This window comes from Cherax quadricarinatus, chromosome 19, assembly GCF_038502225.1.
Source record: "Cherax quadricarinatus isolate ZL_2023a chromosome 19, ASM3850222v1, whole genome shotgun sequence".
Taxonomy (NCBI): domain Eukaryota; kingdom Metazoa; phylum Arthropoda; class Malacostraca; order Decapoda; family Parastacidae; genus Cherax; species Cherax quadricarinatus.
In genome coordinates, this window is record NC_091310.1 from 2,459,881 (window position 1) to 2,476,585 (window position 16,705).

The window sequence follows — 16,705 nt, forward strand, 5'->3', positions numbered from 1 at the left end:
CTAGTGGTACAACTTTTCGAGGAATACGTAATGAAATTTAGATATTCTCTATAGAGGAACTCACTGTCTGGTATCTCTGTCTTGTGCTGTACCATCACGCCAGGTACTCTGCTTCACTGGTTTCTTCCTTGTTGTCTGCCACCAAGCGAGGCACTGCTTTACCGCAGTGTTAGGTATTCCCAATTTCAAATATCCTTCTACCTTGTGTTGTGCTACAAGGTGAGATACTTTCCACTCCAGGTATATTTTCCCTTGAGTTCTGCCTTCAATCTTGGTCGTTCTGTTATCCAATGTACATCAACCTTGGGGGTCCACTCTCAAGTTCCTTCGTGCGTGTTCTCTTCTAGAGGTTCACGGTGACATACTTGACTAAATCTCCAGTGCAACTGTTGATCAACTTATTTTGGATATATTCCGTGTTAGTGCCTCAGACTGGCTAATGTAATTAGCAACTTGACAGTTAGGTTCGGGAAAGCATCAGCGATAATAACTTGATATTCGTTCCGAAAATCAGGGGCATTTTTTATGCCCTTGATTTTTATGCCATTATGTTAGTAAGGTAGAAACCAAAATGTCCCTCACTTTCTAGTGGAAAATTTAGGTAACATTTCACTATTTCCTAAACATTTATCTAGTTACAATTCTTAGTTGTGATCAGACGATAACTCAGGGCGCGTCGGAATATTTTATGAAGTTTCCTTTCTGTATGTGGGATATCAGTGATTTGTTTGGATTTAACTCTTCCTAAGTGGACAAGATGACCTACAACTGGAGTTAACATGGAACACATCTCCCTGATATAACATTCACCGAGGTGCACAAAATGTTAGTGTTACAGATGAAGAACAAAAAGGCACTATACCGTGACGGTAACAAAACACAAATAACCCGCTTATGACGAGAGGCTTATGACGACCTTTCAGTCCGACCTGGACCATATACAGGTCAAAAGCCTGCCTCTCTCTCTCTTTCTCTCTCTCTCTCTCTTCTATTTGCGGATTATTTGTGTAAGACGCAGATGAGTTCGCCTTGATATAATTCCTTTAGTGATGGAGGTGTTCTGCAGATGGTGGTGGGACGGAAGAATCTTCAGCTTTGGTGGGTGACGGATGGAGGCTGCAGACACCACTAGCCGGCTCTCTCAGGATCCGAGACGCCCGAGCTGAGGATAGTGGGCGTTACCTTTGTCACGCTAATAACGGTGTAAATCCGGCCATCTCCAAGACAATATCGCTCTCTGTCCTGGGTGAGTTAACAAGCCTTGTCCATTTCCTATCAAGATTCGTTTGTTTTGATGTAATAATCCAACATAATGGAGCACGGAAGAGAAACAGAAAACTAATGGGTTGGAAAATTACGAAAATTTCTAAAAACTATAATTATATAAAAAAAACTTCATACAGACTAGTAAATAATTATCATGTTAGGTAAAAAGGACACAAGTGCAACTAATGTGCAATTTTACTGTGGCAACTTCTGGCTCTCCAGGAGCTTTGTCAAGCCGTTACAAACACCACATCGGCACAGATGGTATATATAGCCTCAGAGTGAGGTGTAATTAGTTGTAATACAACTTCTACCACTAGTACTACAGCTATTACACCTCTCTAAGCCTATATATACCCTGTGTATCCATGTATTGTTTGTAACGGCTTGATAAAGCTTCTGGAGAGCGAAACGTTGCCACAATAAAATGTCACATTAGTTGTACTTGTGTCCTTTTACCTAACATATTGTTGGCAATTCTACCAACATTAATACAATTTTCATATTATCTAATAAAAAAAATTCTAACCTGTGGGTGTGGTGATGGCAGAGGGCGCCCGCATAGAGGAACGTGTGGTAAATGAGTCTGTCGCTGTGGGTGAGAGTCTAGCTTTGAGATGTGCAGCCAGGGGAGACTTGCCTCTCGCCTTCACCTGGGCCCGGGATGCTGCTCCCATACCGGGTAAGTGATTCATTTAGCATAAGCTTCTCATTGCACCTCAGTATATCTGGTCGTAATATTTTTTTACTTCACGCTAAACTACTCTCACTCTGACACTCTCTAAACTGAAATCACTACCTGGAGTTTACCTGGAGAGAGTCTATTGTTCATTGTTTAACATTGCCACATTATAGACTATTTGAGGAAGGAAAGACGTTCAGCTCCTGAGTCCAGTCACTTATCACGATAGTAAATAACTCGGTACTTAACTGACCCCAAGATGGACACCTACTGTATATCCCTCCTTCTCAAGGAGGGATATACAATAGGCGTTCAGCACATGGGATCAGATCACCCATCTGTTCATTTTATTAGTTTGTATTATTATGTATAATTTAAAAAATCATTACTACGTGTACAGATATTTATGGGAAAAATAACCCCCCACATCTTATATCGTTATTTACTAAACTTCTGCAGTGAGCGTAAGCGAGAGAGAGGTAGTCAAAAAGAATGTTATTTTTATCTTACACACTCGAAGCTCAGGTTAATATCACCTCCCTGAAACTTGTAGGTTTAATGGGTGTCCGTGCATGACTACGAGCAATATGTGCATAAGATTAATCACATTATCCTGTCCTTATATACACTTAAGGAAATAATATGGGTTGAAAACTTTGCAGATTCGAGAATGCTAAATTTAAGACAGTGACATATTTGAAAAAATAAACAAAAATGAAATCAGAATGTGTTCGCCTTATTTTATGTGCTTCTGCTTGGTACCTGGTACTGCTGTACAGGTGGAGGATCATCAGAGATGGAAGTGAGGATGGAGGAGGCTGGGAAAGTCTCAGTCTTGATGATTACTTCCATCAGCCGCGCCCACGCTGCCGTCTACACCTGCCAGGCATCCAACCGCTACGGTGCTGATTCAAGAACTTTCTTCGTCAATGTTGTTGGTAAGTCATGACTATTATAGTTATACTAGTATTAACTCTGTGGTAATGGAAAGTTATAACTTCCGATCCAAAGTTTTTAATAAATCAACACTAATTCAGTCATTATGATCTGACTCGGTTTTGCAAGTTGGTCAGTGTTATTGAAACCACTGTTGTGGTTACTCAGTTTCAAAGGTAACTCACCACTAACACAACCACTGTGGTGGTGACTGGATATTGTTCGTATGATTCACTAATGTCATCACCACCGTGGAGACTCAATGATGCTGAATCATCACGAATATAACTACATCAGTGTGACTCATTATTGGAGCGTTATCACTAATACAATCATTTCAGTGGTACGTTAACAGTGATACAACCACTTCAGTGGTACGTTAACACTAATACAACCACTTCAGTGGTACGTTAACAGTGATACAACCACTTCAGTGGTACGTTAACAGTGATACAACCACTTCAGTGGTACGTTAACAGTGATACAACCACTTCAGTGGTACGTTAACAGTGATACAACCACTTCAGTGGTACGTTAACAGTGATACAACCACTTCAGTGGTACGTTAACAGTGATACAACCACTTCAGTGGTACGTTAACAGTGATACAACCACTTCAGTGGTACGTTAACAGTGATACAACCACTTCAGTGGTACGTTAACAGTGATACAACCACTTCAGTGGTACGTTAACAGTGATACAACCACTTCAGTGGTACGTTAACAGTGATACAACCACTTCAGTGGTACGTTAACAGTGATACAACCACTTCAGTGGTACGTTAACAGTGATACAACCACTTCAGTGGTACGTTAACAGTGATACAACCACTTCAGTGCTACGTTAACAGTGATACAACCACTTCAGTGGTAAGTTAACACTAATACAACCACTTCAGTGGTACGTTAACACTAATACAACCACTTCAGTGGTACGTTAACAGTGATACAACCACTTCAGTGGTACGTTAACACTAATACAACCACTTCAGTGGTACGTTAACACTAATACAACCACTTCAGTGGTACGTTAACAGTGATACAACCACTTCAGTGGTACGTTAACAGTGATACAACCACTTCATTGGTACGTTAACAGTGATACAACCACTTCAGTGGTACGTTAACACTAATACAACCACTTCAGTGGTACGTTAACACTAATACAACCACTTCAGTGGTACGTTAACACTAATACAACCACTTCAGTGGTACGTTAACACTAATACAACCACTTCAGTGGTACGTTAACAGTGATACAACCACTTCAGTGGTACGTTAACACTAATGCAACCACTTCAGTGGTACGTTAACACTAATAGAACCACTTCAGTGGTACGTTAACACTAATACAACCACTTCAGTGGTACGTTAACACTAATACAACCACTTCAGTGGTACGTTAACACTAATACAACCACTTCAGTGGTATGTTAACAGTGATACAACCACTTCATTGGTACGTTAACAGTGATACAACCACTTCAGTGGTACGTTAACACTAATACAACCACTTCAGTGGTACGTTAACACTAATACAACCACTTCAGTGGTACGTTAACACTAATACAACCACTTCAGTGGTACGTTAACACTAATACAACCACTTCAGTGGTACGTTAACACTAATACAACCACTTCAGTGGTACGTTAACACTAATACAACCACTTCAGTGGTACGTTAACACTAATACAACCACTTCAGTGGTACGTTAACACTAATACAACCACTTCAGTGGTACGTTAACACTAATACAACCACTTCAGTGGTACGTTAACACTAATACAACCACTTCAGTGGTACGTTAACACTAATACAACCACTTCAGTGGTACGTTAACACTAATACAACCACTTCAGTGGTACGTTAACACTAATACAACCACTTCAGTGGTACGTTAACACTAATACAACCACTTCAGTGGTACGTTAACACTAATACAACCACTTCAGTGGTACGTTAACACTAATACAACCACTTCAGTGGTACGTTAACACTAATACAACCACTTCAGTGGTACGTTAACACTAATACAACCACTTCAGTGGTACGTTAACACTAATACAACCACTTCAGTGGTACGTTAACACTAATACAACCACTTCAGTGGTACGTTAACACTAATACAACCACTTCAGTGGTACGTTAACACTAATACAACCACTTCAGTGCTACGTTAACAGTGATACAACCACTTCAGTGGTACGTTAACACTAATACAACCACTTCAGTGGTACGTTAACAGTGATACAACCACTTCAGTGGTACGTTAACAGTGATACAACCACTTCATTGGTACGTTAACAGTGATACAACCACTTCAGTGGTACGTTAACACTAATACAACCACTTCAGTGGTACGTTAACACTAATACAACCACTTCAGTGGTACGTTAACACTAATACAACCACTTCAGTGGTACGTTAACACTAATACAACCACTTCAGTGGTACGTTAACAGTGATACAACCACTTCAGTGGTACGTTAACACTAATACAACCACTTCAGTGGTACGTTAACACTAATACAACCACTTCAGTGGTACGTTAACACTAATACAACCACTTCAGTGGTACGTTAACACTAATACAACCACTTCAGTGGTACGTTAACACTAATACAACCACTTCAGTGGTATGTTAACAGTGATACAACCACTTCATTGGTACGTTAACAGTGATACAACCACTTCAGTGGTACGTTAACACTAATACAACCACTTCAGTGGTACGTTAACACTAATACAACCACTTCAGTGGTACGTTAACACTAATACAACCACTTCAGTGGTACGTTAACACTAATACAACCACTTCAGTGGTACGTTAACACTAATACAACCACTTCAGTGGTACGTTAACACTAATACAACCACTTCAGTGGTACGTTAACACTAATACAACCACTTCAGTGGTACGTTAACACTAATACAACCACTTCAGTGGTACGTTAACACTAATACAACCACTTCAGTGGTACGTTAACACTAATACAACCACTTCAATGGTACGTTAACACTAATACAACCACTTCAGTGGTACGTTAACACTAATACAACCACTTCAGTGGTACGTTAACACTAATACAACCACTTCAGTGGTACGTTAACACTAATACAACCACTTCAGTGGTACGTTAACACTAATACAACCACTTCAGTGGTACGTTAACACTAATACAACCACTTCAGTGGTACGTTAACACTAATACAACCACTTCAGTGGTACGTTAACACTAATACAACCACTTCAGTGGTACGTTAACACTAATACAACCACTTCAGTGGTACGTTAACACTAATACAACCACTTCAGTGGTACGTTAACACTAATACAACCACTTCAGTGGTACGTTAACACTAATACAACCACTTCAGTGGTACGTTAACACTGATACAACCACTTCAGTAGTACGTTAACACTGATACAACAACTTCAGTGGTACGTTAACACTAATACAACCACTTCAGTGGTACGTTAACACTAATACAACCACTTCAGTGGTACGTTAACACTAATAGAACCACTTCAATGGTACGTTAACACTAATACAACCACTTCAGTGGTACGTTAACACTAATACAACTACTTCAGTGGTACGTTAACACTAATGCAACCACTTCAGTAGTACGTCTTTACTAATACATCAAAATCAGTGGTGACTTTGCTGGCAAGTCTTGTACATCTACTTTTAGCTTAGAAAAACACGTCACAAAACACTAGAACATTTAGAAGTGATCAGGGTCTCAGGACCGAAAAGTTTTCTAATAAATATGTCCTAGTGTTTGCTTACGTGTTCTTCTAAACCAATTGTCGGTATTTATTACCAAGGTTTATACCACATCTTGCTGCGTGAGACGAGACGCGCTGTGTCACCTCACTGAAGAATGTCTAACGTGTCACAGATATAATAATCAAGTCAACATGAATGTCTGTGAAAACTTTAGTGATACATAACTGATACGTGTTATTTAGTGCTACTAATACATAGAGACTTTACATGTTCAGTTTTTATACGCTTCTATACTTGTCTGATCTGGGGAAGTATCGTGTTTATTTCAGGGCAAATGTGGTAGTTTAGTGACAATAGTGAATGTCTTAGAAATAAACAGTTAACGATGATTTGTAAATTAAGCAAGAAATGCTTTACCTGTGAAATATGTGGTATCCACTAATTTTACTCTCATTAAGGAATTAAGTTAACCAAAACCTTACTAATTAAATAAAGACTTTTCATGGAGGCGTGGCCCTGAAAAAAGTTACAGTCGAAAGCTGAGACGAAATTGGTTTTGTTAATGATGTTGTGGATTAATTACTAGGTGTTAAACTTGTCACAGGATCACATAAGAATGTGACACCAATTAAGATGGAGACGATTTTGGCTGAAGAGGTCAATAAAATTAATGGTAGTGTTCCTAAGTTTTTTAGAAATTAAATCGGAGGTCTCTAACACAGTTGATACTCTTTTGAAAATGAGAAATCATGTTAAGGAGCTGACAGGAAATTTAGTAAGATAGTCTTTTGACATTTGAATGTTTTATAGACGTTAGAAGATTAAACAAAACATACAAATATGGTCACCGACGCTCAGTAATTCAGACATTTGAAATACTCAGGGAAGTTATCCCAGAAAAATACAAGTTTGGAAGTTATCTCCACATCTCTCAGTACTTATGCTGCAAAGATACGAACAGACCCTGAGATAGATATTGGTGGACAGTATAATAATAATAATATAACAATAATAATAATAATAATAATAATAATAATAGTTTATTTCTACAAGTACATGAACAAGGTATACCGACCATAGCTGACATCAATAACTTACTTCTCTACAGAAAGCCCCTTGTTATGCAGAGAATTTCGGCAAATTAGGTCAATTATGTCCCAGGATGCGACCCACACCAGTCGACTAACACCCAGGTACCCATTTTGAACTGATGGGTGAACATGGACAACGAGTGTTAGGAAACAGACCCAATGTTTCCACCCTCGCCTGGAATCGAACCCGGACTCTCAGCGTGTGAAGCGAAAGCTCTGCGTTCCAGGCCATGAGCACCTTATTGTTCTTCAAGAACCAACTACGTAACATCTGTAGGTACATCCTGATGACTAGCACTGATCGGTAACAGCAGCAGGAAGAGAGGTACGTACATCTATCACTAACGTGATTTGTGAGAGAAATAGATGTTAATAGCGATGAAGCAGGTGAGTAGAAATTAATTAAAAATAAAAGGACACATAATGGAAATGTGAGGAGGAAACGGAAGGAAGGTGGTGCTGGTAGCAACAGCTCCTAATTCCATGACTGTCAGAAACAAGTCACAGGCATTGTAGCATTGTAGACAGTGGAGTTATAGTGCACCTGTAGAGTTCACCTCCCAATAGTTTTGTAGATGAATGGTTCAGAGAACCGACATGTTGATAAATTAGACACATGTGCAACTCTTGGGTATCTTTATTGAGGAAACGTTTCGCCACACAGTGGCTTCATCAGTCCATACGTAGGAGAAACTTGAAGAACAGGAGGAGAATGAGGTAATCAGTCCCTCAACCTTGAGTCGATGTGTTCAGTCCATCAATCTTGAATACATCGACTCAAGGTTGAGGGACTGATTACCTCATTCTCCTCCTGTTCTTCAAGTTTCTCCTACGTATGGACTGATGAAGCCACTGTGTGGCGAAACGTTTCCTCAATAAAGATTCCCAAGAGTTGCACATGTGTCTAATTTATCAACACCTCCCAATAGTCTTCACATGCATAATATAACTAATAAATTTGCAAAACCATATGATTTCAAGAAAGGAGTAGATTACTAACCGGAGCAGTCAAGCATTAGTTTTTTTGTTTTTAATTTCAAGAAACCGGCTGCATTCCACCGAGGCAGGGTGACCTAAAACGAAAAACGAAAGTTTCTCTTCAAAAATTTGGTAATTTGTACAGGAGAAGTGGTTACTAGCCGCTTTCTTCCGGCAGTTTAGTCGCCTCTTACGACACGCGTGACTTGCGGAGGAAGAATTCTGCTCCACTTCACCATGTAGAAATTCTAAAAATATAATTCCAAAAATAAAGTCCATGAGAAAAAGCGTGGTCCTTGAAGCGTGGTCCCTGAAGCGTGATCCTTGAAGCGTGATCACTGAAGCGTGGATCCTGAAGCGTGGTCCCTCTTATTAGAGAAATGTCCACCACCAGGATGCAGATCCATAGGCAACGTCTAACTGCTAGGTGAAGAGAGATAGGCAAAGACATAAGTGGACCAGGATCTGTGAAGACTGCTGCTTCTACCAAGAATAATACGAAAAGAACTTCGCTTGGACTTTCATAACTTGTCAATGAGTTAGAGCGACACACTTCCGTCCACCTATCATCATCCTGTAAAGTAAAAGGACACAATTGCAACTAATGTGACATTTTATTGTGGCAACGTTTCGCTCTCCAGGAGCTTTGTCAAGCCGCTACAAACAGTACATGGACACAGAGGGTATATATAGGCTCAGAGTGAGGTGCAATACTAGTGGTAGTAGTAGTAGTAGTAATGATATAAGTTGTAGTATTAGTAGTAGTGACATAAGTTGTAGTAGTAGTAGTAGTGACATAAGTTGTAGTAGTAGTAGTAGTGACATAAGTTGTAGTAGTAGTTGTAGTGACATAAGTTGTAGTAGTAGTAGTAGTAATACAATATGTCAGAACAATTAACTTGCACATGAGTAAAGGATATAAAAGCTATTACTTGGGAAACATAAAAATAGGTTAGACAAATATTTCTATTGAAGGCTGGATAGAGGCAGCTTGTTTCAGTGTTCACTCTCTGTAATGTGCTTTGTGTAGTATAACAGGAGAGACTACGTGATGGCAGGGTTTACTGTTTTCAGGAGGATTCTTGCTAAGACTTCGGAGATGGTGAAGCTGCCTTTGTTTTGTTTAATTGTATTAGAAACAGCTATTAGTGAAGATTCAAGACACTTGCGTCTGCGGAAATTCGTTTCTTTGATCACTATTTGGGCGTCTCTGAATTTCATGAGATGATTGGTGGAATTTCGGTGTTGTACACAGGCGTTGTTCATGTTGTTAAATTAGACACATGTGCAACTCTTGGGTATCTTTATTGAAGAAACGTTTCGCCACACAGTGGCTTCATCAGTCCATATAAAGGATAAACTTGAAGAACAGGAGGAGAATGAGGTAGTCGATGAGGTCAGTCCATCAATCTTGAATAGAATACGGCATATGAGCGGAGAAGCAGCTTATAAACCGTATGGCAGGAGAGGTGCAGCAGTCGTAGGTGGTCTCACATTTGCCCAATGTGGAAGTAGGTCGTGCCCAAGGGTTAGGCAAGCGAGGAATTCCCAAGTATTAAGATCCCAAGAAGTTGCAGTGTCATCTACAATCCTGTCAGACACTGCAACTTCTTGGGATCTTAATACTTTGGGAATTCTTCGCTTGCCTAACCCTTGGGCACGACCTACTTCCACATTGGACAAATATGACACCACCTACGACTGCTGCACCTCTCCTGTCTACGGTTTATAAGCTGCTTCTCCGCCCATATGCCGTATTCTATTCAAGATTGATGGACTGACCACATTGACTCAAGGTTGAGGGACTGATTACCTCATTCTCCTCCTGTTCTTCAAGTTTATCCTTTGTATGGACTGATGAAGCCACTGTGTGGCGAAACGTTTCCTCAATAAAGATACTCAAGAGTTGCGCATGTGTCTAATTTAACAACGTGTCGGTTCTTTGAACCATTCATCTACAAGGCGTTGTTCATGTTATCGTTCCTACATGCATAAATGTGTTCATTGAAGCGAGTGTCGAGGTTTCTTGCTGTGTCCATGTACTGTTTGTAACGGCTTGACAAAGCTCCTGGAGAGCGAGACGTTGCCACAATAAAAATGTCACATTATTTGCACTTGCGTCCTTTTACTTTACCTAATCACAATGACGGCCGAAACATCATCTTAAGCTTCTTTCTCCTATGTACTGGTTATTTTTTGTATAAATCAGCAAAGTCATGGATCTTAGCACTGCCTGGCCCCAGCTGGGCTGCAAGTTCCTCTCCATGTTGCATCATCGGCTTATGAAAACATAGCATGACTCGAAATCGTATTGACACGATTGCAAACAAACCATACCACGGGTGGGGATAAAACCCGCGGTCATAGAGTCTCAAAACTCCAGACCGTCGCGTTAGCCACTGGGCCAGCTAGCCACAATAAGATTCGTCCAACTAGGTATATTTCTACACCAGTGCTGCCCATGCTAACCTTCCTATGGTGTAGAAATATACCTAGTTGGACGAATCTTATTGTGGCTAGCTGGCCCAGTGGCTAACGCGACGGTCTGGAGTTTTGGGACTCTATGACCGCGGGTTTTATCCCGGCCCGTGGTATGGTTAGACATAGCAGTGTTTCTGAAAAACCTTGATGCTGAGAATTTATTCAGAGAGAAAGTAACTAAGGATAACCAAAGAAAACATTTCATTTTGAACTGAGTTCTAACATCAAAAAATTATTAATACCAGTTTTTCTGTGTTAACTTTTGGGTGTTATTATGAACAGACAACTATGACCTCTAGCAGTGTATTTATCAGTTACTTTCACTAAAATACTGATGCAAAATAATGTAGATGAATGAAGAAAGGAGAGAACGAGGCCAAGAGCTAGAGTCACAGATACAAAAAAAAGATGATTATTAAGATCACAAACATTAAAACGAAATATGTTAAAAAATGGAAGTACTGACGAGATAGAGAGAGAGAGAGAGAGAGAGAGAGAGAGAGAGAGGGAGAGGGAGAGGGAGAGGGAGAGGGAGAGGGAGAGGGAGAGGGAGAGGGAGAGAGAGAGAGAGAGAGAGAGAGAGAGAGAGAGAGAGAGAGAGAGTGAGAGTGAGAGTGAGAGTGAGAGTGAGAGTGAGAGTGAGAGTGAGAGTGAGAGTGAGAGTGAGAGAGAGAGAGAGAGAGAGAGAGAGAGTGAGAGTGAGAGTGAGAGAGAGAGAGAGAGAGAGAGAGAGAGAGAGAGAGAGAGTGAGAGTGAGAGTGAGAGAGAGAGAGAGAGAGAGAGAGAGAGAGAGAGAGAGTGAGAGAAAGAGAGAGAGAGAGAGAGAGTGTTACGAACATAGTAAGTTGGACCCTGAGTTATAGTGCTTTTCGTAACAAAACTTAGTACGTCTAGGTACTCACTTCAGAGGAAAAGGAATTTTCTTAGTTTCTATTTAATTTATTAATAATCATAATAATCACTTAAATTCACCTTCTCATATTTTGCACTATGAGTAGAATACTTTTACCATTCCTCATTAAAACAACACAGTACTGGGTTTAGTATTTACAAATGGTTCTGAGTGAGTCACGAAATATTAGTATAGGCACCTGCACAGGCGTTGCCTAAAAACTCTAACACATTAATAGATTTCCTATGATAGGGTTCACTTTACAATAAGTCCTCATACACTACAGAGGCTTGCTCACTTGGCTTCACTTTCTCTAAGAGCTTCTCAACCACCTTCTCCAAACGAGATAAGTCTTAGCAGTAAGCTCCCGAAAATTCCTGGGATTTTCTAGGGAGGCAAATGGTGGTTTAGAGGTGGATACTTCCCTCGACCCTTCCTGGTCCAAAGGAAGGTATGAACTGAACTCTGTGAGGCTTTACCAGCCCACTTTGTCTCAGTCGGAACAGGGGTTGAGCAGCTCGAAACACCTACTGGTGCTTGGCCAGGTCACCAGCAGTTGACACTAAACGACCTACCTAAATACAAAGCTAAGTAATACGACCAGATAATATTATAAAGTCGAGTAAATCCATTTTAGCTACTAATGGAATTACTCCTGAATATAATATTAAATGAAATAGCAAAAATAACATGTAAAAGTATACCATTGTGATAAACAGTACTTAAAATGAACAAAAGGGTGTAACATCCCCCTTCCCACGACCAAATGTCGCACTGTCAATAGGACACAAATAATCCTGAATCTTTTAGATACAGTGGAAGAACTGAAATACCAATATAGCAAGACTGATACATTTCACCGCCAATTTGTCCCAGACAATCTTCTTGTGTTCTGAAGGTATTCAAGGAGGATATTGTTGAGACGACAGACATCTGCCTCAACAGAATTGGGTTTTCTTTCTTTGCCTTGGGTGACACGAAGTGAAATGTAAGGACACAGCAACTGGTCTCCAAGCTTCATCCTCCATAACTAAACTGTAAACAGTACCACTCATTCACATAACTGTAGGCAAAAAAGGAAATATTAGGTGTAAGTTAGAACAAGGGCATATTGGTGCAACTGGTTTAAGGGCGGGACAAAGCATCCGCAATTACATTATGTTTGCCCTTTATATGTAGGATTTTAATAGAAAAAGGTTGAATTCTAAGGGCCCACCTCTGTATTCTGGCATTCTTAGCCTTCATGGTATTAATGAACGTCAAAGGGTTGTGATCTGAGTATACTGTAATCTGATGAGGTGATGTTCCCAAGTAAACTTCAAAATGCTCGAGAGAGATAACCAGGGCTAGAGCTTCTTTTTCTACGGTTGCATAATTCTTTTGGTGTGGCTTTAAGGTGGAGGAATAATAACATATCGGATGTAAAATATCAGAGGAGTGGGAGGACTGCAGTAGTACTGACCCAACAGCATAACTGCTGGCATCTATATGTAACAGGAAGGGAAAGTTAAAATCAGGGCTTTTCAATACTGGAGAAGAGTTCAGTAATCGCTTTAACCTATTAAAAGCCATATTACATTCCTCAGACCAAGCGAATTTAATTTTAGAACTAGTTAGCGCGAAAAGGGGGGGCGGCTATGTGTGAAAAGTTAGGGCAGAATCTTCTATAATACCCAGCCATTCCCAAAAATCTCTGCACCCCTTTTCTGTCTCTTGGTATAGGAAAGTCTACAATGGCTCTCACTTTTGCATTGATGGGTGCCACCGTCCCCTGACCTATATTGAAGCCTAAATACTTAATCATTGCTTGTCCAAATTTGCATTTGGACAAATTGATGGTAAAATTATAAGCATCTAATTTCTTAAAAAGAGCCTCCAGACGGACTAAATGTGAACTCCACTCTTCACTAAAGACTACTAGGTCGTCGAGGTAGGCTTCAACCCCCTCAAGGTTATAAGTAAGGTCATTCATAAGTCGCTGGAACGTGGATGCTGCGTTGCACAACCCGAATGGGGTAACCAAGTAGTTGAACAAGCCTCCATGCACTGTAAATGCTGATATGCCCTGAGCTCGGTCCGTCAGGGGCACTTGATAGTAGCCTCGCAGTAAGTCCAGCCGGCTCACATACTTGGCTCCGGCAACCATATCGATTAAATCATCTACCCTAGGCAAGGGTAACCATCAGGAACTGTGACGGAATTCACCTTTCTATAATCCGTACACATACGATAGGTTCCATCTGACTTTGGGACTAACACACAAGGTGAGGCCCATGGGCTTTGCTTCGTTCAATTAGTCCATGGGTCAGCAAAAGTCGATTTCCTCCTTTAGAGCTTGGTGTTTAATAGGGCTTAAGCGATAAGGGGACTGCTTGATGGGTGCAGCTCCTTGGACATCCACGTCGTGTGTCCCCAACGTGCAACGCTTAGGTATATCGCCAAACAATGATGGGTACTTCAAAATCACATTTTCACTTCTTTGGCTCTGTCACAGGCCAGATCTTTTAAAAAATCGTCCAGGGATCGTAGAACTTGAGTGTTTCTAAGACGGACTTCTATTCCTTTAGAGCAGTCCTCCAAATCCTCTGCTTCTTGCTGGGACTTTAGAAGAATGGCAGCGGTCGGGGCTAACCCTCCATAATATTTCTTCAATTGGTTAACATGGTATGTATGGTCTGATTTCTTTTTCCTGGGGTACGAACAAGGTAATTCACTTCACTTGTTTTTAATGACTTCCAAAGGTCCCTCATATCTTGGTTTCAGTGCATGTCCGGGCATGAATTTTTGAGCCAATACTTTATCTCCGATGTTGAAAGAGCGAGAGGCCGCATGTTCATCATGTCGTAGTTTCATTTTAGCCTGGGCTTTCTTCAAGTTCTCTGCGGCTAGGTTCCTCGTGAAAGTGAGGTGTTCCTGCATCAAAGCCGGGCATACCTGAACTGACGGAGTAAGTCTTCCGGTCCATACATCTTTCAATACTGCGAGGGGTCCATGTACCGTATAACTATATATCAACTCAAAAGGGCTATACCCTAGACTTTCCTGCTCGCTTTCCCTTACGGCCAGGAGAAGGAAAGGAATGCCCTCGTCCCAGTCTTTACTGAATTGTTCACAGTAGGAACGCATCATCACCTTCAATGTTTGATGAAACCGTTCCAATGCTCCTTGGGACTGGGGCCTATAGGCTCATGCGAGGATAGATCTTACACCAAGGCGTGACATGGCCTCCTTGAAGATTTTTGAAGTGAAGTTTGATCCTTGATCAGACTGGATCTCAGGAGGCAGCCCTACCTGTGAGAAAAACTTTATTAAAGCACGGACTATTGCGCGAGCATTTATTTTCCTCATGGGAATGGCTTCGGGGTAACGGGTGGCAGAATCCATTATAGTGAATAGGTACTGTTTCCCCGCCTTGGTCCTGGGGAGTGGACCTACGCAATCGATGATTAAACGGGAAAAAGGCTCGCCATCTGAGGTGATAGGACAGAGAGGAGCTGGAGGTGGGGTATGAGCAGGTTTACCGATGGTCTGACAGACCCGGCAACTGCGAAGATGTTCCACCACGGTTTCCCGCATTCTAGGCCAAAAAAAAGTATTTTGACAACTTTACCATAGTTTTCCTTACTCCTAGATGTCCTTCCATTGGACTATTATGGGCGACCTTCAATGCAAGCTCACGATAAATCCTAGGCAGGATTAATACATGCTGGCCTTGGCAAAAGGTGCCCTAGAGAATGTCTTCTGGTGGATTTCTTCATAAGTATACCCCTACTAGAATAAACACAGTCCTCTAGTTTCTCGGCCTCTTCTTCCGTTATCAACAGCTTTCTTACTTTCTCCAACGAGGGGTCTTCCATCTGTGCTTGGATTAGATCTTCAGGTCTAAACTTTTTAGCACCTAAAGAATCTAAAGTTGATTCTAGCCCTGCAGACACAGACGTCGCCTCATTGGGCCAGTGGGTCGCACTAAACAATAGGTTCAAACCCAGATCAGCTTTGTCCTCTTCCTCCTCTGTTGATTCAGGGAGTTAACCTGGTCGTTGCCATGGACCTAGTGACAACTCCCAGCGGAAATAATGATAGGTCCTTCCTATGAGCCTCAATCACGTAGTCCTCTCCCGAGGTATTTTCTATCACCAGAGGTTCTTTCTTGATTCCTTCTGTAGCTTAGGTCATTTCCTATCAGTAGGTCAGCAGACTTAATAGGAAATCCTTCATCTGATATACCGACAGTCTCATATCCTTTATAGCAACCCAGGTCTAGGTATATCCTATGGAGGGGAACTCTAGAAACGGCTCCTCCATAAGCCTCCAGAAGTGCATCTATCTTGGTATAAGTGCGGTCAGACAAAGAGAGGATTCCCTTTTTAACAATGTCAAGTAACTCCCCGTATCCCTATAGGTTTTAACAGGCACCACTTGGCACTCGTCAATACCAGCTTTTCCTTTTTGAAAAATATGGGCTCATTGCCTTTTCAATTTCTTGCCCCGAGATGGCCCTCGTCTCTGGTCATCTCAGTGAAGCAGTCTTCGGTCCTGCCGGCTCTAGATCCGCCTGTAAACATCCCTGCGTGGGCTAGGGCTGAAGACACCATCTGCACAGGAGCACCTTCTCGATACTTATATTTCCTATCCCTTTCCAGC

The 16,705-nt window shown here is 41.2% G+C and overlaps 1 protein-coding gene across 1 annotated transcript in view; it reads left to right on the top strand.

Annotated features, from left to right (window-relative positions):
* The window catches only part of LOC128688202 (cell adhesion molecule Dscam2-like), a 297,471-nt gene that overhangs the window by 149,824 nt on the left and 130,942 nt on the right, over positions 1 to 16,705 (top strand). Inside the window, exons 9-11 of the mRNA XM_070086853.1 lie at positions 1,067 to 1,246; positions 1,817 to 1,948; positions 2,728 to 2,886. Coding sequence (XP_069942954.1) covers positions 1,067 to 1,246; positions 1,817 to 1,948; positions 2,728 to 2,886 — 471 coding nt within the window. The remainder of the gene's footprint in view (positions 1 to 1,066; positions 1,247 to 1,816; positions 1,949 to 2,727; positions 2,887 to 16,705) is intronic.